The 24,377-nt window shown below is 47.6% G+C and overlaps 1 protein-coding gene across 1 annotated transcript; it reads left to right on the top strand.

The window, feature by feature from the left end:
- The first annotated feature begins 10,263 nt into the window (after window positions 1-10,263).
- On the top strand, window positions 10,264-16,436 carry LOC109679854 (phospholipid phosphatase 2-like). Its single transcript, XM_074054458.1, is given in 7 exon segments — window positions 10,264-10,363; window positions 12,636-12,787; window positions 12,960-13,237; window positions 15,540-15,597; window positions 15,851-15,971; window positions 15,974-16,025; window positions 16,286-16,436. Coding segments are annotated over 7 exon segments (864 nt in total). The 5' UTR covers window positions 10,264-10,311.
- The last annotated feature ends 7,941 nt before the right edge of the window (window positions 16,437-24,377 follow it).

Raw genomic sequence — 24,377 nt, 5'->3', positions numbered from 1 at the left:
CTGAAGAGGTTCATGGTAGAGTCCCCTGGGGCTACTTGACAGCCTGGATTCTAACAACTTTGCCTTGGGGATGATTGTGCCAAATGGCAGGACACATGCAGCCTATGCACAGTTATCACAAGGGCTATACTCGAGAAGTTGAGTCATCAGGCAACTGTGGAACACCCTTGCAATCCTAGCTCCTTGAAAGGGTAAGATCGGGAGGATCAAGTTTGGAGGTCAGCTCTGACAAAGTTTTGGGGAAACACACCTCCAAACCAAGTCAGCAACGTGGTCTGGAAATGTGGCTCAAGTGGCACAGTGCCTGCTTTCTAACAATGAAGCCCTGAGTTCAAACCCTAGCCTTGCCCATCCCCCTCCAAGCAGTCAAAATAAGCTGAAGGATAACATGGGTTTGAGAAGAGACAGATATAACAAGCACGCAGCATTGGTACACTGCTGGTTAGGATAAATCTTACACAACAATTGTAGGAAATACCCTGAAGGTTATTCAAGGCATTGAAAAACTAAACATTGAACTGCCAGATGATGCAGAACTCACAATTCTGGGTAGGCATCCAAAACAGCAGATTTCGGAAAGTGCAAGAAGGCTGCACCCGGATGTTCACTTTAACACTACTTACAGCAGCTAAGCGATACAAAAAAAAAAGGAAAGTGCTTGATTCATGAGTGCATACCGATGATTCCTCCAAGCAGCTCTGAGAGGCTTCAAATCCACAGCTCAGGCTGCTGTACAGGAGAGGTCCCAGGGGCTGCTATTCACTGGATATGCTAAGGGAGCAGACACAGGGCAGTCTGGCACCTGATGACAATCAGTGAATTCGGAAACCATGGACAAATAACGTCTGTAAAAACGTTCACATTTAGTGTCAGGCCCAGGGGATACAAGAAGAGAAACACAATTTAAACAAACCAAAAAACAGGGGTCAAGTGACTCTATTCCTATGCCTTGGTCTCAAGTGCACCAAAAGAAAAACATTAAGGCTCCTTGAAAATCCTTGTCTCCAGTATTTGCAGGAAAAAGAATGAAACACTGTAAGAAGTGTACTATGATGAAAACGTAGTTGAAGAAGTGTGGACAGAGGAGTCAGTAATGGGGAATGCCAAGTGGCCGGATATTTAGGTATTTGTTGTTGGACGAAAGAGGCATGGGATGGGGGTGGGGGAGGTATGGGGTTGGGGTTTGTACTTAGACTGCTTTCCACATGTTTGGAAAGCTGGGGTCCAAAGAGGTGCACGCAACAGGAGGCAGTCTGACTAGGGACCCCAAGATCCCCGGATCCTATTCCCATCGCCTCACACCCGCACCCCTCCACATTCCCTATATCTAAGGGACCGTTAGACACGCGCGCGCCCTGCCCTCGCTGCCTGCCCAGCCCCCTCCTCCAGTCAGAAGGGGATGAAGCTCGCTCCTCCCCCAGCCCCCACAGCTACAGGTGACCGCGGCCCAGCTGCCCTAAAGGAGGACTCGGAGACCTAGTGGGGAGACAGACTCCCGCCGGTTCCAATCTGCCTCCTTCCCCTTCACAACGCTGAGCTACGCGCCCTACCCTTGGTGTGCGGTGCCGGCGGCCTCCCTATGGATCCGCCAGAGTTCGACACCACACAGGGCGACAGAGGCTGTGGCAAAGCCACCGGAAGATCCTCAAAGCAGGAGCCTGACACATCTCCAACCGCGCTGTCAGATGTGGCAGTTCAGTGAAAGACCCGCCCTAGGTTGTTAAAGCCCGCCCCCTTGCCTCTGTGTCTGTATCTGATTGGGCAGTCCTCACGACGTGCCTCCAGTTGGGCAGGGCTGAAAGCCAGGAGTGACATTCCATCTCACCAATCCACATTCGCATAGCTGACAGCTGTCACAATGACAAGAACTAAGCTCCAGCTTTCAGACGGAGGACCTGGCTTCATCAGAGAACTAGTGTCCTAACTTCTTACTGAAGATGAGAGCAAGTCATGAATTCGAGCAGGCGGCTTATATGTTAAGAGCCGCATTGTGTCTCCTCCGAAAAATTCAAGTGGAGTTTTGTTTCTTTCATTCCTACGTGCATACAATCTTTAGGTCATTTCTCCCCCGGCCCCCGCCCCCTCCCGTACACACGCCGCTCCCTTCCCGTGGATTTTCCAAGTGAAACACGCGTCCTAGGAACAAGACTTCTGGATTAAGGCACCTTTAAATCTTTTTCTTTGGCTGCAGGTAGAAGACCGTTTGTCGGACTCTTGCCGCGACAGCACGGCGGACGAAATCCCAGCATCGCCATCAGCGCCTGCAGAAGCAGCGCAAACCACAGTCCTGCCTGGCTGCACCAAGTGGCCCAACCTGCCTGGCACTAACCTCCTACAAGACGCCATCCCTAGGCTGCAAGTCCAGTGTGTCACAATCGTTACCGTGGCCACCTTTGGGCCGCAGGCTAAGCGTGAAGGAGCGTTCCGGTCGCCATTTCGCCGCGTGCTTCCTCACGCAGATCCGGACCCATTCCGTTAGAATCGTCTGAGGAAAATAATTTCGGGCTACTTAATGACAGTCCTCAGAAGCTCATACGGCCTTTTCGGAGACAGGTAGAGTTTCCTTTGCAGAAACTATATTTGTGCGTATAGTTGAATGGCATCAAATTTCTCTAGCTTTGAAAGCCTGCCCTGCTACAAGGAACAGTTCACCTGGGCGCCTGTGGCTCACGCCTGTAATGGTAGGTACTCAGGAGGCAGCCATCAGGAAGATGGGAGTTGGATTCCAGCCCGGGCAATAGTTATCCAGACCCTATTTCATAATTTCCAGCACACAAATAGGGCTGCTACACTGGCTGAAGGGATGGGCTCTGAGTTCCAATCCCGGTACAACCAACCAACACACAAAAAAGAAATGATAGTTATTATTGGAATATTGCTTCTCCCTTGGACTATGAATGTGAAAAAGGCCACAGCTGTGAATAAACAGTTTGATATCTTTTCGTGGAACCATCACTCCTTTGTGAAAAAGTTCTCTGGTAAGACTGTTGAGTTGTAAATCTTGCAGGAGTTCTGGAACAAAGGTGCAGCTGACTGCTACATGGTGTACTTAGGACAGGTCAGTCAAACAGGTAAGTAATAGTAGCAGCAACATGCAGTCTCTTATTGACTAGTGAAAAGTGAAAATAAATATATGACCTGATAGTTTGGATTCGTGCAAGCTGTCGGTCGGTTTTAGAGGAAGGCAGATTTGGGTGGAATCTGCACTGTGTGTCATTCAAGTGGTGAAATGCAAGGACAGAGTCCATAAGAGCCCAATATTTCAAAGCGTGTCTTGGCCCCTCTCTCCTATTCATTAGTTGCTGCCTCGTGGAGATGTTGTGCAATCCTAGCTCCTTGAAAGGGTAAGATCAGGAGGATCTAGTTTGGTTTTTGGATTTCCTCGTTTTGGAGTAAAGCTAGGAATAAAGCTGCTGTAAACATCCATGTGTAGATGTCTGTTTGTATGTACCTTCAGGTCATTTAGGCAAGGATTTGCGACTCTGATACATCCTGGACTTACTTTCCCCACTTGGTTCTCATCCTTTGTCAGATCTGGAGACTTACCCTGGCTCTCTTATGTTTCTCATGCCCCTCGTGTATCTGCAGTTCCAGGAGTGGGCCCTGGGTTCTGCCTGGGCCTTGCCTAGGTCCTTCATTCCCTTCTCTGTCTTCCCATTGGGATAGTTTGGTTGGCCTTTCCCTTTTCCTGTAGTACAAACTAGCACATTCCATGGAGTCCTTAACTCACGTATTGTTTTATTTTTGTATGCTTGGTTTCTTTAAAAAAAATTCCTCTTAACATTTACCATTTTGTTATCTTTCCTCATCGCTCTTATATTTCTTAAAAGTTATAGCTACTTAAAAACCTTTGCTATTCTATTATTTTGTATGTTGAATTTTTTTTGTTGTTATTATCATTTTTTTGGTACTGTTGTTTGAAATCAGGACATTGTGGTTGCTAGGCAGACACTCTGATCCATGCCCTCAGCCCTTTTGTGTAGCTTGGATGACAACAAGCCTTGCCTGACTTGTTGGTTAAAATAGGGGTTTCACTAACATTTTGCCTGGTCTGGTCTTGAATGGAAAGTCTCCCAGTCTTCATCTCTTAAGTAGCTAGATTCATAAGTGTGAACCACTGTGCCCAGCCCTATCCATGTTTTGTTTTTATTTGTTTTATTTGGGGTTTGAACTCAGGACTCAGTGGTTAAGTGGGCATTATAATTGTATTTATTTACTTTTGTAGTGTTGGGATGGAACCAAGGGCCTTGCTCATATAAGGCAAGGGCTCTACCACTGAATTACATCCCCAGTCCTTGTAAATTTGTTTGTTAGCTAACACTTAGACCTTAATTTTTGGTTTTGGAGCTCAGGGCTCTGTGCACACTAGGTAGGTACTCTACCACTTGAACCACGCCTCCAGTCTCATGTTTTTTAAACAAGTCATCTGATGCTGGTTTGGATCATCTGAATGCCTTGTGTACTCTTCTGTGGCCAGGTACCCCCAGTATGCCTGCTCTGCATGGTGATCAGCCTTGTTTCCTGTCTTCTCGCTTTGAGAACATGGGTCTTGATGTGGTGGGGGTTGTGTTCCTGGACTGGCCAGGAATGTCAGTGGCCTCAGGAGTTGTGTGTCGCTGTATCCCTGTGTTGCTTTGCTGCTTCTCTTCCGCATTCTGTACTGAGCTCCCTTCCCTTTGGCTACAGAAGCTACAGGCTCTCAGTCCTTGTCTGTGATCCATCCCTGTGAGAGGCATGTCTTCTGTGTGGTCCTGTAGATAGCTCCTTGGGAGAGATTTCTTGGGTTTCATGCTCACAATGAACTAGTATCTCACCAGGCAGAGGGTTTTCCATTGTTGCCCTAAGTGGTAGAATGTGCTTCAGATGAGGGACAGCCATAAGCAGAAGGAACAGCAGGAGCTGACAGTATGTGGGTGGGCAGGTAGGGGCAGCAACTCATCTGGGGCTGTGTGCAGCCCAATTGCAGGATAAGCATAGGGATGGGCCAGGGAGCAACCTCTCTCCTAGGTCAGGGGATTTGGGAATTTGGGGAGGCTTAGTGGGTTTGGGGCTGGAGTGGAGTTATGCTTCAGGAACATGGTTTGGTTGGGACACCTGGAGTGGTGGGCTGCACTCTGGAGAGACCATTACTAACTCTGGGTGTCATTTGCTGGCTGGAAGTGCTCAGTTCTTGTCAATGATGGCTTGTATATCTGATTGTACACTTGACGGTATATGTGAAGAACAGATAGGGAGCAGAGCCCAGGATGTTGACCCCTCATTGTCTGTAGCTGGGGCAGGTGCCAGGCAGCCTTATGAGGTCAGGCTCTTTCTGGGTTTGAAATCTGAAGTGAAATCAAGCTGTCCCTGCTTCCCTGCACAAACTCACAGGAGGAACTGTGGTTCTGGGGACCTGCAGGAGGACTGGCAGGGGGAAGTAGGGACCCTATCTATATTTGGCGGGAGACTGGGAACTGGTAGTAGGAACTGGGTACCTGGCATGGGTGCCTGGAGACCCTTGGGAAGAACTTGGGACATCAGGGGGGCTTGGAGGCCTGAAAAAAGAACTGGGACACTCCAAGTCTGTTGCTGTGACTCAGGCCAAGGCCTGCATGCATCAGGAGCCAGTCCCTATTGGACAGAGTAATGTTCTAAGCTCTCTGACATGCTTTTTAGTTTTTCGGGGGCGGGGGTCTTCCCTTTCCAGTAGGGTGAAGGCCTTTGTGACCCTTACACTTCAGCTTAATATGGGACTGTGAACTGGACAGAGCAAATGGACACTGGCCTGTGAGCGGGGCTTCTCGAGGCAGCCTCTATGGAGGAATGAGAAAGTCATCCTGAGCTGAGGGTCCTGTGATGGCCACTGCTCCAGAATCTTGACCTCCTTGGCCCAGGCTGTGTTGGACACTTGAGCTCTGGAGTATGACTGTCCAGAGCAGATCCCAGAGCCCAGGCAACTGTTTGCCTCTCCCTGGTGGTCCTTGTTTCCTTGCTTTGTAGCTGCCCTTCAGAGTTGCAGTGAGTTTCACGGCACCCAGTTAGATTCAATTACACACAGATAGTTTATGTAAGTGTATCCCATGAAGTATTTGTGCCATAATTACACTAAAGATGGTTTGATGCCCTGCTGGTGTTCACATTCAGCTGGGCATCTTGCATATGACCGGCTCAATCCAGCAGCCCAATTCCTGGCTGTTACCCAGGGCATTGAGGTAGTGTACCCAGCATGCTGGGAATCCCCAGGTGTGTCCAAGGTCAGTACCAAGTGTGGCTTTGCCTTTGTGTGCAGTGGCCTTGAAGTCAGTGTGTGTGAGTGGTGGCAGCTTGGGGCAGGCATGTCCCTGTGGAATTCCAGAGCCACAGTCCACACCCTGCACAGGTGAGCAGTGCCTGTCATGAACACTGGGGCTGTGAACTACTACTGTCACCAGTGGGGATAGGGTGATGGGGTCTCCAGAGGCACATCAGCCTTTGAACCCAGAGGACTGCTCACTGCTGTTCTCCAGCTGGAGCCTGGCCCTTTGGATACTGTGCGGCCATTGTCCTTAAATTGCACTGAGTCCTGGTTTGCGGCAGGGATGGAAGCTGTTGGGGATGAGGAAAGATGAGTGGGGACTGAAGTTCCACTCTCTTCATATAAAAGAAGCTTGTGGACCCCACTTCCTTCCTTGAGGACAGGCTGTTGTCCCCAGTGGCTGGTGTGTCCCTGCTGCTGGTGCAGCTTGTCTATGGCCCTGGGAGAGCCTGGAGCTGCAGTGTTCCAGTAACCCTTGTTCATGACGCCTTGTTCATCTGTTCACACCCATCCAGAAAGCACCAACTAAGTGCCTCCTGGTGCCGTGGCTGGCTGGGTGATATACCTGTGCAGCTGGTAAGGTAGGGTGTGGCTGGAATGGGGCATGGGGTCAGGGGGGAATAAGGTGGGTTCATCTGGAATGAAGCTCTAGGCCTAGAGGTTCACCATTCCTGGCTCAGGCTGCGATTTTGAACAGAAGGTGCTCTTAGGTTGGGAGGACAGTGGTCACCAGCCCTCTTGACTTGTACCACCGACGCACATCCCACAAGCTCTCCAGGGCCTCCCAGACAGTTTTCTACTCAGGCAGCCTAGTGAGTTTGGCTCTGTGGCAGCATTTCCTTGGTCTTCATGTGTCTGAGGTGGCAGGACCTGGCTGTCCCCAGTATGCAGCAGACAGGGCATACCCAGATGTCCTTCCACACTGCCCTCAATGTCAGACTCACTGATGGGGACCCTGACCTCGGCAAATTGCTTCATCTCTCCAGAGAAGTGAAGAGAGCCAAGGTGGCTGTCTGTATTTGCTTGGCACCTACTGTGTGTAGGCCCCTCTCTGCCCACTTCACAGAGCAGTCATTTGGAAACAAACTTGGGGCTCATTAAATGGAGAGGAGGTGCCCAGAGGGAAGAGCTATTGTTGAGCCCTCAGCCCCAAGCCCAGGGCCGTAGAACTTGTTTCAGATGTGGGCAAGACTATGGGACCCACCAGTGTGCACAAGAGGAGGCCAGGCTCCCTTGGAGCCTTATTGGCCTTGGCATCCCTGTGGGGGTTGGCAGCTGGGCTGTAGGTCAGGTGTGAGAACCCTGGGGAGGAAGTTCTTTAAGGTGGGACTGCCTGAGGAATAGATGTAGGAACCTTGACCCCAGTCCTAATCCTAATCCTCATTTTTGCTGCCCCCCCCTGGTTTTTATCCTGATCCTACCCAGGGATTTTAAGAACTGACCCAAATCCTGACTGAGTGGAAGGATGGGAGAAGGGTATACTCCAGCCTCACCCCCTCCAAACTCATCCTTCTAGCCTCACCCTTTTCAGCTTCACCATTCCATGCAGCTTTACCTCCTCTAGCCTCACCCCTCTGTAGCTTCATCCCCTCTATACTCACTCCTTTCTGAAGCCACACTGCCCTCCACAGTCTCATCCAACCCTTTAGCTTCACACCCCACAGCCTCACTACTAGCTTCACTCCCCTCCAACCTTATCTCCCTTCAGCCACAGCCCCTCTAACCTCACCTCCCTTCAGCCTCACTTCCATTCAGCTTCACCCCTCCGTGCCTCACCTCTCTAGCCTCACTCCTTCCTCCATCCACATGCCTCCAGTCTCACCCCTCCCTGCAGCCTCACTGCTCCCTCCAGTCTCAGCCTTCCTCTAGCCTCTTCTCCCTTCGGCCTCACCCCTTCCACCCTTACTGCTCCTTCCAGTCTTACTCCTTCTACCCTCACTACTCTTGAAGCCTCATTCCTCCCTTCATCCTCACTCCTTCCACCCTTACTGCTCCTTTCAGTCTCACTCCTTCTACCCTCACTACTCTTGCAGCCTCACTCCTCCTCTAGCTCCATCCTCCATCCTTGTAGCCTCAGCCCTTCCTGCAGCCTCACTCCTCTATCCTCATCCTCCATCCTTATAGCCTCAACCCTCCCTGCAGCCTCACTCCTCTTCTGGCCTCACCCCCCCATCCTCCCCCCTCCTGCTTCCTTTGCACAGTTTCCTCCCTCCGTCAGTGTCCTCCTTTTTGCTCTTTGACCCCCCCCTCCAGATGCTATCCTTTGCCTGGCTCCCCCACCCAGCACAGTCTTTGTTCCATAAGGAACCTGTATTTCCTTTGCTTCAATATCATGCCGTACCTGTACAATGCTGCATATTCCCTCTAGATATCCCTGAAGTTGGTTGGTACCACAGGTGGGCAGAGAGGCCAGGGTGGGTAGTAATAATGCCATTCATTTATACCAGGAGCTGGGGAGCACATCCCATGTATTATAGAGTAATCCTCGAAATCCTAATTCCATGCATTTGTGAATGAATGAATGAGAGAGCAAATGAATGATGGAGCTTGGATAGAGGCATCCTGTTCTGTGAGTGCCAGTGGGGAATCTCAGTGGGTAGAGCCCACTTCCAGGGTGGTGGACCCTGAAGCCTTTGCCTGTCACAACCTAGATCTTGACAGAGTCAGATGTGGATGCTGGATATGTAGTGGGTGGGTGGAAGGTTCCTGATGCTCCTCCCATGTGGTCTGCCTGGGACACCAGAGTTTCCATATGGGCCTTGTTTTTTATGGTGGGGGGCTGTATGTTGCAGGGGGATGATGGCTTTGCCTGCCTGCACAAGGACACCTCTTCCTGGGGGCAGGGACCTTCTCTCACCCTTACAGGGCTGCTGTGTATTGTCCCCCATCAAGCACCAGAGGGTGGGTTCCTGGGCTCTCCCAGGATCCCTCAGGAGGACCCCACCCAAGTGGCTGGTGTCCATGCAGGAAGCAGAATGGGGGACTTGGAGTTCCCATTCTTGACCTTGGGCCAGGGGCTGCCCCTCTCTGGACCTCCACTGACCTCAAGTGTCAAAGCCTGAGACTCATCCTGTCTTATGATTGTTCAGGAGAAAGACTGATTGTGTTGGTGCATATGGCCTAGGTGGTCAAGGCTGGCAGACTCTGGAGCCTAGCAACCTGGGTTTGAATCTGAGCCCTGAAACTTCCACTGCAACCTCAAGGGAGGGGACTCACAGGTCATGGCATGGTATCTGAGGTTTCCAAGATGGTTGCAGCCCCAAAGACCCAATGTGGGGGATGGAATACTGAGCTTTGGCAAAGTGTCCCTGGGGCCTCTGTTTCCTGGGTACCCTTGTCCCCGAGGCGCCCATGCCCAGCCCTCCCAGGATCTCTTATGGACTCTTTTACAGAATGGGGACAGCAGTGTGATAAGGGGCACACCCCTGAGTCCTTTCCCCCCCAGACACTAGATGTTTCAATATGCCATGGAGCACAGGACGCAAGGATCACAAGCTTTAGGAGGGAAACCACACCTCTGCGACTGAGCCACACCCCCCCACCCTAAAGTACTTCCTGGTTTCGGATGTATAGGTGTATCCAGCTCTGAGTGCCCTCTGGGCTTCTTCTTCATCTAGGAAAGCTGGTTTCGTCGAAGGGACGAGCGCGGGTTCGGTGCTGCCCAGCCAGCTTCTGGCTCAGCTCGGGGCTCCCTAACTCCACATGTTCTCATCCTGCAGGGACTCTGCCGTCCTAGCCCTGGGGACACCAAGGGTGACCTCGATTCCGCATTCCCTGAGCCTCCAGTGGCTCCTCCCAGTTCTGAGACTCCTGTCTCTTCCACTTAGCAGGTCTTCAGCACACCCCATCCCGCCCTTCCCGTGCGCCGAGGGGTGGGGCAGAGCGCGCCCCTACCCCAGCCACCCTCCCCACTCCTCCCCGTCCCTTCTCTGGGCTCCTGGCAGGCTCCGCAGCCATGTGACCCTGCGGGCGCTGGGACGCGACGGGACAGTTGGGACGGGCGCCGGGGGACGCGGGCTCGGCCCGGGCGGGGCGACATGGAGCGGAGGTGGGTCTTCGTGCTGCTGGACGTGCTGTGCGTGTTGGTCGGTAAGAGCCGCGGGGACCCGGGTTCGGGGGACTCTCTCTACCAGGCAGATATGCCCCCCCACCCCACGACAGCCCGTGGGTAAGTGGGGGCTGCTGCATCCTCTGAAGTTTCCTGAAGGTGGGGACCCGGGACCGCCACTCCCCAGATCCTCCTCTGCGCTCCCCTCAAGTCGCGGCCCATGGCCATCACCCCTCATCCCAGCCTGTCTGTCATGAGGGGGTCCCTGGCGCCTGGGGAGAGCCCGCCCAACTGGGCACAGGAAGTCGCCCTAGGGCTGCGGGGCGACGGTGACTCACGGGCGGAGCGGGCGCGGCACTCAGGACCTCGGTGCCTGGCCTTGTCCCCAGGACGGTTGGCCCTGACGGGACGTGCCACGGACAAGGTCCGGCGCCCTCGCCCTCCGCCTAGGAGGCGGAAAGAAAGGTCGCCAGGCCAAGGTGATGGGCCTGGATGTTTGGAGCCAAACCTGCCCAGCGGGTTTGAGGCCAGCATGCGGTGGAGGGAGAGAAGGCGGCACATCCGAGCCCCCCCCCCACCTTTCTGCCTCTCCCTGGCTGGGAACAAAGGCCAAAGTGTTTGGGCTGAGCCGACTGGACAATGGCCCCAGAATTCTACCCCAGAGGCAGTGGTGTGGTTATGTGGGGGATTCACCTTTCTTCTGCCAACCTTGGGTTCGTTATTTAAATATTTATGTTGCACTACTTGTATGCCAGGCACCAAAGCATATACAAGTAATTACTTCCAAGCAGCCTGGGCCCAGAGAAGTTGAGCCACCTGGTGGAGGTCACAAAGCACCAGCAAGACAGGGCAAGTTGATTGCATGTTGCTGCTGCATGCCAAGTGGTGGTGGCTCAGGCCGAAGGGTTTCCAGCCTAGAAGCCTGAGTTACAGAACAGTTCAGTCAGTACAAGTATTAGGTGCCAGGGAGAGGTATGAGGCCTGGGACATTCTGGATGAAGGAGGCGCCTGGCTGTCCCCTGGGAATGCTTTCCAGATAGAGAGAAGGGCTTGGACTCCAGTGTTCTGACAGCCCAGCTCCATTTCCACTGAGGAGGAGTCTCCACTGTAAAGTGCATGTTGTTTATAGGGGGGAAAGGGGAGGACACACACCACAGCATGACCGGGCTGACTTAACTCCCCAGCCCGCCTTGACCCTGACAACTGAGCAGCCCTGAGGCCCCGCCCATTGTCCCAGTTCACTGGTGCACACCTGTCCTTCTGCTTGTGTTCTGCCCAGACAGACCATTGTCCCCTCCTTCATACACAGCTCTGAATGCCCTCTTCCTCTACAGGCTTCTCCTGTGTCTGGCTAAATCTTTGTCCCCTCCCAGTACCTTCCCTCATGGAGATTCTCCTAGGCTCCACAGACATCCCCTTCCCTTGGTCTCCTGGTATTGGAGACCCAGGAAGGCAGGAGTCATCTCCGCTGCTTGCTGTGTTTGTCTCTGGAGCCTCCATTGTTTTGCTATGGAGCAGAGTGCTGCCCTCTTGCCTGATCCTGGTAACTGGCTCCTGCCTCCTATCCACTTTGGCCTCAGAGGGCCCAGGCTTCCAGTGCTGGGACGCTTTCACAACTTGATTTCAATGTCACTGCCAAGTGTGTCTGTTCCTGAGCCCAGAGTGGGTCTGTTTTGGCTACTGCATGTCTGGCTCAGGTTCTGGTAAATAAAGAGCCACTTTCTCCACTGAAGACACCTCACTGCATGCTGCTGAGCTCTGAGGTCCTTCAATCCTGCCTTGTATCGACATGTCACCCCTGCCTTGCCAGGCTCTGCTCCAGGGCTGGCCCTGATACAGCAGGCCCCTCAGGGCTTATATGTACATGGGGAATCTTGTCATGCCTCACATAGGTGGCTGTCATTCCACAGGGGATAGGAGCTATGCAGAGTGGATTTTCCTCCCTGTGATAGTGATACCAGGGAAGCCATCAAGGAGCTGCAGTGAGGTGGGAGGGAGGCAACACAGGAGCAGTGCATGTGCAAAGGCCCTGGGGCTGGTGCTGGTTGCATCTGCTCCAGGAGGAGAAAGGACGCCTGAGGGTGTGAAGGAGGAAGACTGTGGAGGTGGGTGGCACTGTTCCATGGGCCCAGAAGGCATTGGGTTGATCTGGGATGTTGGGATGCAGTGGCCTCCTAAGAAGCCACCAGAGCAGCTCCGGCAGGGAAGTGGCAGAGCAGTGGGTGCTTTGGTAGAAGGTGGGAGCAGTGAGCATAGGTGTTCGGGTCCCGAAGAGCTGCTGGGAGAGCCACATGCCTACCTGGCTTCCCACAGCCTCTCTGCCCTTCGCCATCCTGACTCTGGTGAACACCCCATACAAGCGAGGATTCTACTGTGGAGATGACTCCATCCGGTACCCCTACCGTCCAGACACTATCACCCACGGGCTCATGGCTGGGGTGACTATCACAGCCACTGTCCTCCTTGTAAGGCGGGAAGGGCTTTGAAGGTGAGGGGAAAGGATGTGCCTGGAGAGAATAATGGAGATAGATGGGGGCTGGGGGGAATGGTGTGTGTGGGAGCCCCAGCTTTCCCCATGGGAGGACAGGCCAGGCCCTGGCCCTGTCCATTTTGGGTCTGCCGCTACTCCCTTGGCAGGTGTCAGCAGGTGAAGCCTACCTCGTCTACACAGACCGCCTCTACTCCCGCTCTGACTTCAACAACTATGTGGCTGCTGTCTACAAGGTGCTGGGGACCTTCATCTTCGGGGCTGCTGTGAGCCAGTCATTGATGGACCTGGCTAAGTACATGATTGGCCGTCTGCGTCCAAACTTCCTGGCTGTCTGTGACCCGGACTGGAGTCGGGTCAATTGCTCTGTCTATGTGCAGCTGGATAATGTGTGTAGAGGGAGTACGGCCAATGTCACTGATGCCAGGTGAGTGCCAGGCTCAAGCGAGACTCTCCAGTACAATAGGGAGAAAGCCCGGATGACAGAGAAAGCTGGTGAGCAGAGCCAGCAGGAGGTGGCTAGGGGTCTGGGAGGTGGAGACGGAGGTCCCAGGGCTGGTGCATCTGGGAGGGCATTGGCACAGCTGGGTCTTCCGGGCACAGGCTCTTGCCCTGCCACCCTGGCTGTGGGTTTCTGGTAAGGAATCATCTGTTGGGGTTGTCAGCATTGAGCCTCTCTTTCTGCTGCCTTTGAGAACATCATTGACTTTGACTGTTGGTTATGTGTCTCTGGTTCTCTCAAGTCTTTTCTACTTGGAATTCCAGACTTCTTGAGTGTATAATTTGATGTTTTCCATGAACTTAGGAAAGCTTTTAGCACCATTTCTTCACATATGCTCTTTGCCCCATCTCTCTCTCCTGGAGCCTGGCTGTGCATGCTAGGTGTAGCCAGTGTGATTGTGGCACCCTTGTTCCTCCTGATGGCATTTGGGTGCCCTAAGTTCACCTTACCCGTTTATACCTATTGGCTGTCAAGCCCTGTAGGGCTTTGTCACTTTGAATATTAGTTTTCGCATCTGGAATTAGGCTACCTGTTAACCCCTTCCGACTTTGCAGAAATCTGGTGGGAGCTCTTTGTATCTCAGCCGTCCAGGCTTTTCAATGGCTGGTTTTAGTGTTTCCTTAAGAACAGCTTCTGTAGAATGGATCCCTCTCCTAGTGGCCACTTCCTTTTTCTTGTCTACCTGTCTCGTAAACATTTCTTTATGTTTGTTGATGCTGTTTATGTAGCAGCTATTCTTTTCTCTTTCTTCTCTTTTTGGCAGTATTGGGGTTTGAACTCAGGGCCTTGTGTTTGCTAGGCAGATACTCTACCACTTAGCCATACCTCCAGCCTTTTTTTGCATTCATTGTTTTTCTGAATAGGGTCTCATGGTTTTGCCCAGGCTGATCTTAGTTTTTCCTATCTGTGCTTCCTGTGTAGCTGAAACGATAGGCATTTGCCATCAGGCCTGGCTCGTTTGGTTGAAGATGGGCTTTGCTAACTTTTGGCCTGGGCTGATGTTGAACCATGGTCCACGAGATTCTTTTGATCTTCACCTCCTGAGTAGCTGGAATTATAGGCAAGAGCTGTGCTTTACCACATAATGGCTTTTCTGAGTGAATGGTGTGAAGTCTGTATTCTTACTCAAGTTAGTCATGAGGTTCTGCTGTTAGTGTGGTGGTCAGCCTGGGACCAGATGCAGATTTCTCCTTTTCTTGTTTGTTGGGTGCTGAGGATGTTGGAACCTGCGGTCTCAGCATGCTAGGCAAGTGCTGTACCACGGAGTCATAGCCCAGTCCTTAGGCACCTCCTTAAACTCTAGGGGCTGGAGAAAAACTACTAGAGTTACAGAAGAACTCCTCTGCCCTGGCCTTGTCCCATCTGCAGAGCCTGTGGTCAGTTCATAGGAGGGTTTGGGGCTGCCTGGCTCCCCTAGGCCTCATCCTTCTGAGAAGAGGCCTCAGCTGCTCTTCATGGCTTCAGGTAGCAGTGACTAGTGTCTTTGCATTAGGTGACATGACAGCCAGTCCTGAGAGTCATCAGCCATCCCAGCAGTGACTGTGGCTCTCTGTGCTGTGGCTGTGCCAAGTGTGTGGACTGCTGGCCTCGTCTGCTTCAGGACAGAGACTGGAGGGCATGAATGAGAGGACAGTGTGGAGGTGGGCCACGTGGCTTGGTGGCACTGGGGCCTCTTGACTGAGTGCCCTGCCTGTTGTAAGCTTCCTTTTGATTTGCAGAGCTGCCCCTCTGCAGCCTGCTTGCTGCCGATAGAGCTCTTTGCTTTGCCTCTCTGCTGTCTCTGACATCCTTTGCTAAACCTGGGATTTATGCAGACAGAAAGCATGGAGCTGCCTCAGTTTCCACAGATGGGAAATAGTTGTGGGAGGACAGTGGATGCAGAAGGGGCATCAGCTACTTGGGTGATGAATGGTCTGCCTGGGTTCTAATGGGCCTGGGTGTTGGCTGTGAGCCCCAGTCTGACACTGTTCTGTTGCCACAGGACTTGGAAGGGAATAAGGGCAACCTCATCTTGCTGAGATAAGCTGTGTGTGAAATCCCCTTGTGGTGGACATGGGCTGGGAAGCAGCATGAGAGGCCAGGCCTAAGAGGTTTGGAGGACAGAGGTGCCAAGAGAGTCACCTGGTCTCTGAGGGCAGGCCAGACTCTGAAGTGCAGAGAGTTTGGCCCTGCTGTTGTTCCCCAGCATCCGGACCCCACTGAGCCCAGCTGCCCTCTCCTTTCCTAGGCTGTTGTTCTATTCAGGACACTCCTCCTTCGGGATGTACTGCATGATGTTCTTGGTGGTGAGTTTTTCTGCTGACTTGCTTGCTGTGGAGCCGCAGCCAGGTCACGCCCCTTCCCTGAGTCTCAATCTCCATGGCTGTGCAGTGAGCGTGGTGTGAGAGGAGGTGGTGCTGGGTAGTGCTCACGGCTTGTTCATACAGATAGAAGCCTTGTGTCCCCGTGCTGCTCCCCTGGCCTCAGAACTGCCACCTGTGCACTGGGTGGGACAGGGGTTGCTGGTAGTGCCTAGACTGACTGTGCCGCTCCCCACAGCTCTATGTGCAGGCGCGGCTCTGCTGGAAGTGGGCGCGGCTGCTACAGCCCACAGTTCAGTTCTTCTTGGTGGCCTTCGCCCTCTATGTGGTCTATACTCCTGTGTCTGACCACAAGCATCACTGAGCGACGGGCTCATCGGCCTCCTGCAGGGGGCACTGGTGGCCGGCCTCACTGTGAGTCTTGGATTCCCCCCCTCAGTGCACCCTGTCTAGAGGCCTGCAGGACCCTAGCCTACCCTAACCTAACGCTCCCCCTGCACCCTATGCTGCCTGCTCTGTGCCCCTGGGACCTACCCCTCCTGTTTCAGGCCCATTTTTCTCAGTGCCCATCTTGGCCCCTCCCCTCTGGGTCACTGTCACCCCCACCCCACACCCATTCTTCCCATGCTGCTCACTGCTGTGCCCACTGATCTTAACCTGCTCCTCTTCCCCTGGTCCGCTATGTGTCAGACTTCTTCAAATCCCAGCCTCCCCAGCCCTGCCAGGGCGATGAGGAGCTGGAGTACAAGCCCAGCTTGTCATTGACACTGACACTTGGTGAGGCCGAGGCCAACCACTACGGGTATCCAGCCTCCTCCTCTTGACCCAGGATGCCAGCTGGTCCCTGGTCTCTAGTCAGGCAGTGTGGGCTGTGGACAGGCCCCATGGTTCTGGTTGATGCAAGTGACTTCTGGCACCCTGCACTGGACCAGGAATCTGGAGGTTTCTGTCCAGTTCAGAGTGTTTGGTGTGACCTGTCTTTTTTTTTCTTTTATTATTCATATGTGCATACAAGGCTTGGTTCATTTCTCCTCCCTGCCCCCACCCCATCCCTTACCACCCACTCCCCCCCTCCCCCCGCAATACCCAGCAGAAACTATTTTGCCCTTATTTCTAATTTTGTTGTAGAGAGAGTATAAGCAATTATAGGAAGGAACAAGGTTTTTTGCTGGTTGAGATAAGGATAGCTATACAGGGAGTTGACTCACATTGATTTCCTGTGTGTGGGTGTTACCTTCTAGGTTAATTCTTTTTGATTTAACCTTTTCTCTAGTTCCTGGTCCCCTTTTCCTATTGGCTTCAGTTGCTTTTAAGGTATCTGCTTTAGTTTCTCTGCATTAAGGGCAACAAATGCTAGCTAGTTTTTTAGGTGTCTTACCTATCCTCACCCCTCCCTTGTGTGCTCTCGCTTTTATCATGTGCTCAAAGTCCAATCCCCTTGTTGTGTTTGCCCTTGATCTAATGTCCACATATGAGGGAGAACATACGATTTTTGGTCTTTTGGGCCAGGCTAACCTCACTCAGAATGATGTTCTCCAATTCCATCCATTTACCAGTGAATGATAACATTTCGTTCTTCTTCATGGCTGCATAAAATTCCATTGTGTATAGATAACACATTTTCTTAATCCATTGGTCAGTGGTGGGGCATCTTGGCTGCTTCCATAACTTGGCTATTGTGAATAGTACCACAATAAACATGGGTGTGCAGGTGCCTCTGGAGTAACCTGTGTCACAGTCTTTTGAGTATATCCCCAAGAGTAGTATTGCTGGATCAAATAGTAGATCAATGTCTAGCTTTTTAAGTAGCCTCCAAATTTTTTTCCAGAGTGGTTGTACTTGTTTACATTCCCACCAACAGTGTAAGAGGGTTCCTTTTTCCCCCGCATCCTCGCCAACACCTGTTGGTGGTGGTGTTGCTGATGATGGCTATTCTAACAGGGGTGAGGTGGAATCTTAGTGTGGTTTTAATTTGCATTTCCTTTATTGCTAGAGATGGTGAGCATTTTTCATGTGTTTTTTCGCCATATGAATTTCTTCTTTTGAGAAAGTTCTGTTTAGTTCACTTGCCCATTTCTTTATTGGTTCATTAGTTTTGGGATAATTTAGTTTTTTAAGTTCCCTATATATTCTGGTTATCAGTCCTTTGTCTGATGTATAGTTGGCAAATATCTTCTCCCACTCTGTGCTTGTTCTCTTCAGTTTAGAGACCATTTCTTTTCATGAACATAAGCTGTTTAGTTTTATGAGTTCCCATTTATCTATGCTATCTCTTAGTTTCTGTGCTGCTGGGGTTTCATTGAGAAAGTTCTTACCTATACCTACTAATTCCAAAGTATTTCCTACTCTTTCCTGTATCAACTTTAGAGTTTGTGGTCTGATATTAAGATCCTTGATCTATTTTGAGTTAATCTTGGTATAGGGTGATATACATGGATCTAGTTTCAGTATTTTGCAGACTGCTAACCAGTTTTCCCAGCAATTTTTGTTGAAGAGGCTGCTATTTCTCCATCATATATTTTTAGTGCCTTTGTCAAAGACAAGTTGGTTATAGTTGTGTGGCTTCATATCTGGGTCCTCTATTATGTTCCACTGGTCTTCATGTCTGTTTTTGTGCCAGTACCATGCTGTTTTTATTGCTACTGCTTTGTAATATAGTTTGAAGTCAGGTATTGTGATACCTCCTGCATTGTTCTTTTGACTGAGTATTGCCTTGGCTATTCATGGCCTCTTGTGTTTCCATATAAATTTCACGGTAGATTTTTTGATCTCTTTAATGAATGTCGTTGGAATTTTGATGGGAATTGCATTAAACATGTAGATTCCTTTTGGGAGTATCGACATATTTACTATGTTGATTCTACCAATCCATGAGCATGGGAGGTCTCTCCACTTCCTATAGTCTTCCTCAATCTCTTTCTTCAGAAGTGTATAGTTTTCCTTGTAGAGGTCTTTCACATCTTTTGTTAGGCTTACACCTAGGTATTTGATTTTTTGAGGCTATTGTAAATGGAATTGTTTTCATACATTCTTTTTCAGTTTGCTCATTGTTTGTGGAAATGCTAATGATTTTTCTATGTTGATTTTATATCCTGCTACCTTGCTATAGCCATTGATGATATCTAGAAGCTTCTGAGTAGAGATTTTTGGGTCCTTAAGCTATAGGATCATGTTGTCTGCAAATAGGGATATTTTGACAGTTTCTTTACCTATTTGTATTCCTTTTATTCCTTCTTCTTGCCTAATTGCTCTGGCTAGGAACTCCAGTACTATGTTGAATAGGAGATAGTGGCCATCCCTGTCTGGTTCCTGATTTTAGAGGGAATGGTTTCAGTTTTTCTCTGTTAAGTATAATTCTGGCTGTAGGTTTGTCATATGTAGCTTTTATAATGTTGAGGTACTTTCCTTCTATTCCTAGTTTTCTTAGAGCTTTTGTTATGAAATGGTGTTGGATCTTATCAAAGGCTTTTTCTGCATCTATTGAGATGATCAAGTGGTTTTTGTCTTTGCTTCTGTTAATGTGGTTTATTACGTTTATTGATTTTCATATGTTGAACCACCCCTTCATCCCTGCGATGAAGCCTACTTGGTCGTGGTGAATAATCTTTTTGATGTGTTGTTGAATTCGGTTTGCCATTATTTTGTTGAGGATTTTTGCATCAATGTTCATGAAGGAGATTGGCCTATAGTTCTCCTTTTTGGAGGTGTCTTTGCCTGGTTTTGGGATAAGTGTAACACTGGCTTCATAAAATGTGTTTGGCAGTTTTCCTTCCCTTTCTATTTCGTGGAACAGTTTAAGGAGAGTTGGTATCAGTTCTTCTTTAAAGGTCCGATGGAATTCAGCAAAGAATCCATCAGATCCTGGACTTTTCTTTTTGAGGAGACTCTTGATTGCTGCTTCAATTTCATTTTGTGTTATAGATCTATTCAGGTGATTAATTTCCTCTTAGTTCAGTTTTGGATGATCATATGTATCTAGAAATCTGTCCATTTCTTTAAGATTTTTGAATTTATTTGAATATAGGTTCTCGAAGTAGAATATACAGGGAACTCAAAAAAATTAAACTCCTCCCAAAATCAATGAACTAATAAAGAAGTGGCCAAAAATCACATGAAAAAATGCTCACCATCCCTGGCCATAAAGGAAATGCAAATCAAAACCACAGCAAGATTCCACTTCACCCCTATTAGAATAGCTATCATCAAAAACACCACCAACAACAAATGTTGGTGAGGATGCAGGGGAAAGGAACCCTCATCACTGTTGGTGGGAATGTAAGTTCATACAACCACTTTGGAAAACAATATGGAGGCTTCTTTAAAAACTAAGCATAGATCTGCCATATGATCCAGCAATCCCACTCCTAGGGACATACCCAAAGGAATGCAACACAGGTTATTCCAATGGCACCTGCACACCCATGTTTATTGCAGCACTGTTCACAGTAGCCAAGTTATGGAAAGAGACAAGATGCCCCATTACTGACAAACAGATTAAGAAAATGTATTTATACACAGTGGAATTTTACTCAGCCTCAAAGAAGAATGAAATTTTGTCATTTGCAAGTAAATGGATGTAACTGGAGAGCATCATCTTAAGCAAAGTTAACCAGGCTCAGAAGGCCAAAAATTGTATGTTCTCCCTCATATGCAGACTTTAGACTTAAAACAATTGCAGTAATATTATTGGACACGGGTCACATGCTAAGGGGAAAATGCATACAGGAGGAATAGGGAAAGGGAAGGAAACCTAAAACTTTAAAGTGTTTGATGTGCCCACTGTAGAGGAGCTAATATAGTAATCTTAAACTGACAGAGGCCACTATGGGAAGATGACCAAGAAGTAGTGAAGTGGTCTGGTAGAGATGAATCAATTTGGGTTGTAATACACATGTGCATGGAAGTAATGCTAGGAATCTCTCTGTATAGCTATCTTTATCTCAAGCTAGCAAAATTGCTATGTCTTTCTTATTACTGCTATGTCTTCTCTTCAACAAAATTGGAGAAGAGGGCAGAACAGGTTCTGCCTAGAAGCAAGGGGGTCGGGGGACAGGGAAGGGGCTGGAGGCAGGTGGGAGAGATGGCCCAAACAATGTATACACATATGAATAAATTAATACACAATAAAAAATAAATGAATTAACTAAATAAACTATAGACTGCCATGTTGGAAAAATTTAAAAATAAATAAATAAATGTTATCTACTGGGCACTGGTAATTTTATACCCTAAATTTCTAGAAACCTTCCCTCAATTCTGGAGAACCCCTTTCTACCTCTCTGATTCCTTCCACTAAATTATCTCTCTCCACTAATTCACATGTGCTTCTATCCACCTTCCCCTCACATCTAGACTCAACTATCTCCATTAAAAATGTCAACATGAACCACGCTTCAAAACATAAATGTCCAACCATCTTATAACTAAATATAAGCATTGGTAATGTGCCCTCATCCCAATAAATACTTACTGTACAAAGATGATTCAGAGGATGGCCTCCTCCATTCTAGGACCTAAAGTGGTAAAGATATAAAGAAATAATGCCCAGTTCCAGATGTAAAGATACAGTACAAAAATCAGTAAAGTTCCAAGGTAGAATCAAGGAAAGTCAGACCTCTTCATCTAAGGGAAGAAAGCCATCATGAGGGATGGGTCTTTAAAAAAAGAAAAATTGCCAGAATAATGAAAGAAAACATTTCAAATATAATGAACAGGGTATTCTCAGAAACAAGTATCAAAAGTTGTGATGATTTTGGACAAGAAAATGTGTGCCTGGTCACTTAAAAGTTTCAAGTTTGAGGTGAAGAATGCTGTGCACTATGAATTTATTCATTTCTATGAGACTTTAATATTTTGTTTCAGATGGATAGTTCATTTGTGTAAAGTGGATGAATAGGGAGATGTTTATTTAATATGTTTGATATTATTGTTTAATGATTATGTAAGATGTCTTGAATCTAGTGACACGTAGTGCCTATATAGGTAAAATATTGAAAATTTGGATAACTCGAAATATTTCCTAAATAAGTAAGTAGAAATATTCAGGTAAAGATTAAGGCTAATTGTAATGTTTAATTGTGAACACAAATATAAAAATTTTATTGCTTTCTTTTTATAAGCAGATTCTATATATTACTATAAAGTCTATTGTTTTATCAAACTTATTAGTAGTTCATTTTAACAAGTCATGAGTTTCTCAACAGAACAAGACTTAGAAGTGACAGAAGAGGGATGGCAAGAAACACACAATGCCACTAAAAATAGCTTGCCATTGGTAAGTACAATATTTAAATTTTAATCTTTCATTTAAATGTTTAGTAATGAAGCATGAGCCAAACAAAATTACTGTTCAGACTACCCTAAAGAATCAACATGGAATAATTAGTAATTAATTTAAAATTATTTTAACAGCATGAAACTTAGGGTATTCTTAGCATCTTTGATAGCTTCTAGTTAATATTACCATTGATTCTGGCCACAAATTCTGACTATTCTCTGTTTTTTTATTTGTATAACCATACAAGTTGGAACTTAAGAAGACATTTGAGTTTTGTAACTAGGCAATTGAAATTAATGACTATGTACTAGTAGTGACACCTGTATTTGCTAAAACATTGATTATTTTGAGTTGCTGCCAATGGGAGGTTTCATATTATCATTCAGTCAGGCCAAAGTAAAAGGTGTAAATGTTTCATGTGGTGTCCAGTTGACTACATGTCTTCCAGTTCCATGTGGGGTCATGGTATCTTTACCTCACCTGGGGGCACATTGCTTGCTCACTCTCTCTCTCTCTCTCTCAGCCCCATTTTTGAGAAGTGAGGAACTAAAAATCCTATGCAGGTTAATAATGTGAAAAGCAGAATGGAGCCTCAGAACTTTCCTCAAGAGTAGAGCCACACTTGGACAAGCATGGAGTGTAGCTCCTGCTCCTTGGTCCAAAATGCCAGCTACTTTGGAGAAAGCATTTATATTTATCTTTGATCACTTCCTGCAGGGGTTTGGCACTCTGTAGGAAGCCTTTCTCTTGAGGTGAAGACCCTGAACATCCTTCCTGGAGGGAATACTACTTGTGCCTCCCTTTGTGTAGCTTCCTTACATGATAAAGACGGTCAGATCAAATATGTGTTTTAAGGTCGAGTGGTTGAAATTTGAACAATAAGTTGTGTTCTTGTTGAATGATGTCATTCCTCATGGCTCAAATTTTGTGGTTTCATATTATCATGCAGTAAGGCCAAAAAAGATTTAATTCTTCCCTCTGGTCTTTTGGTGACATCAGTGTTTATATTGAGGAAAAGAACAGTGTCACCAAAACACACCTCTGCCTACTGAAAGGAAATGTTACATTCCAGAAAGGACCTTTTTATGTTAGGATACAATCAGTTGACATATATTTTAGTGAGCATCTTCACTTTTTTGATATCATAATATCCAAATGAAAAATGATTATAAAAGGCAGTAAGGGAAATAAATAACTTTGTGCAGAAAGGGGAAAGTTTCCTTGCCACACTATCACACCTCCTCTAAATTTGACTGTTCAATGTAAAATTCAGTAGTAAAGATAGAAGACATCTTTGTGTCTTTTTATTTCTGCTATCACATACAGAGTAAAAATGATGTATAGTAAAGAGGAAATGAAAATAAAGGCATAAAATGAAGAATAATGTTTAGAAATTTTGAAAAGCTGTTTCTTTCACTTAAACAGAAATTAAGCAGAATTCACAAAACTTGCAGTGACCTGTAATGACAAAATTAAACTAAGACAAACTATGTGTTACTAACTAAAATCATGAAAAATTAAATTAGTTTAAATGATAAAGTCAATGAGAACAACACAGTTATTTTTACTGAAAACTATCTTTACCCTTAGCATCAAACTTTTGTTGAAGATTAAAGAGAAAATGAAACATAAAGGTAAAGGAAAGGAAGTGGTAGAAATCCCACAAGATGGCACTGGTAATGCTGCCATTGCTGCTGAAGAGAGACTGATTTCCCAAAGACAGAATTGGGAAGCCCATATCCAGCAATCTCCTGTAAACAAGAATGAAGAACACAACCGGTAAGAGCATAGCTATCTTTAACAGTAGATAATCACTACCATCCTATGAAATAAATTATAATTTGGTCTAATATTGATGTCTCATTAATTTGATGCTTTTACTAGAGACATGCAGCCTTGCATGGATATCAAAAAATGTAAGTAAATAATGACATATCATCATTTCCAATTATATTAATAAACATTACAAATAATAATGAGGCCTGGCAAATGTGATGAAAAGGCTTCATGCACTGTCTGTAAATACTTTTTGAAGGGCAACTTAGTAGCATGTATTGAAATTTCAAATGCATAATTCTTTTAGTCTAACCCCATCACTCATGTGATTGCATCCTTTTGGGGCAGGAAAACCTGACTTGTCCACACATCTACATACATGCTATGGACATTTATCATAATTATATATAACACACAATGATTTAATTACATATGCAATATAAACAAATAGCTTTGTTTTATCATGAAGTTGTAGATAGTATAAATAGTCATCAGTAAGTAAATAGATAAATTACTGTATTCATAAAATAATGTAGTAGGCAAACACTTAAACTGAGGTTAGATCTACAGTATATTGATTATTTTGTTATTGAAAACTATTTAAAGCATCTAGTGTGATGAAAATTGTTTGAATACTTGTAAGTTCTGGTGAGATTTAAAAGAAAACTACCTGCTATCCTGGCACTCTACTCATGACCAAGAAAATTACTAC

This window comes from Castor canadensis, chromosome 14 (assembly GCF_047511655.1).
Source record: "Castor canadensis chromosome 14, mCasCan1.hap1v2, whole genome shotgun sequence".
Lineage (NCBI taxonomy): Eukaryota > Metazoa > Chordata > Mammalia > Rodentia > Castoridae > Castor > Castor canadensis.
The sequence above is the reverse complement of the archived record's forward strand: the minus strand, read 5'-3'. Positions and strand labels throughout refer to the sequence as shown.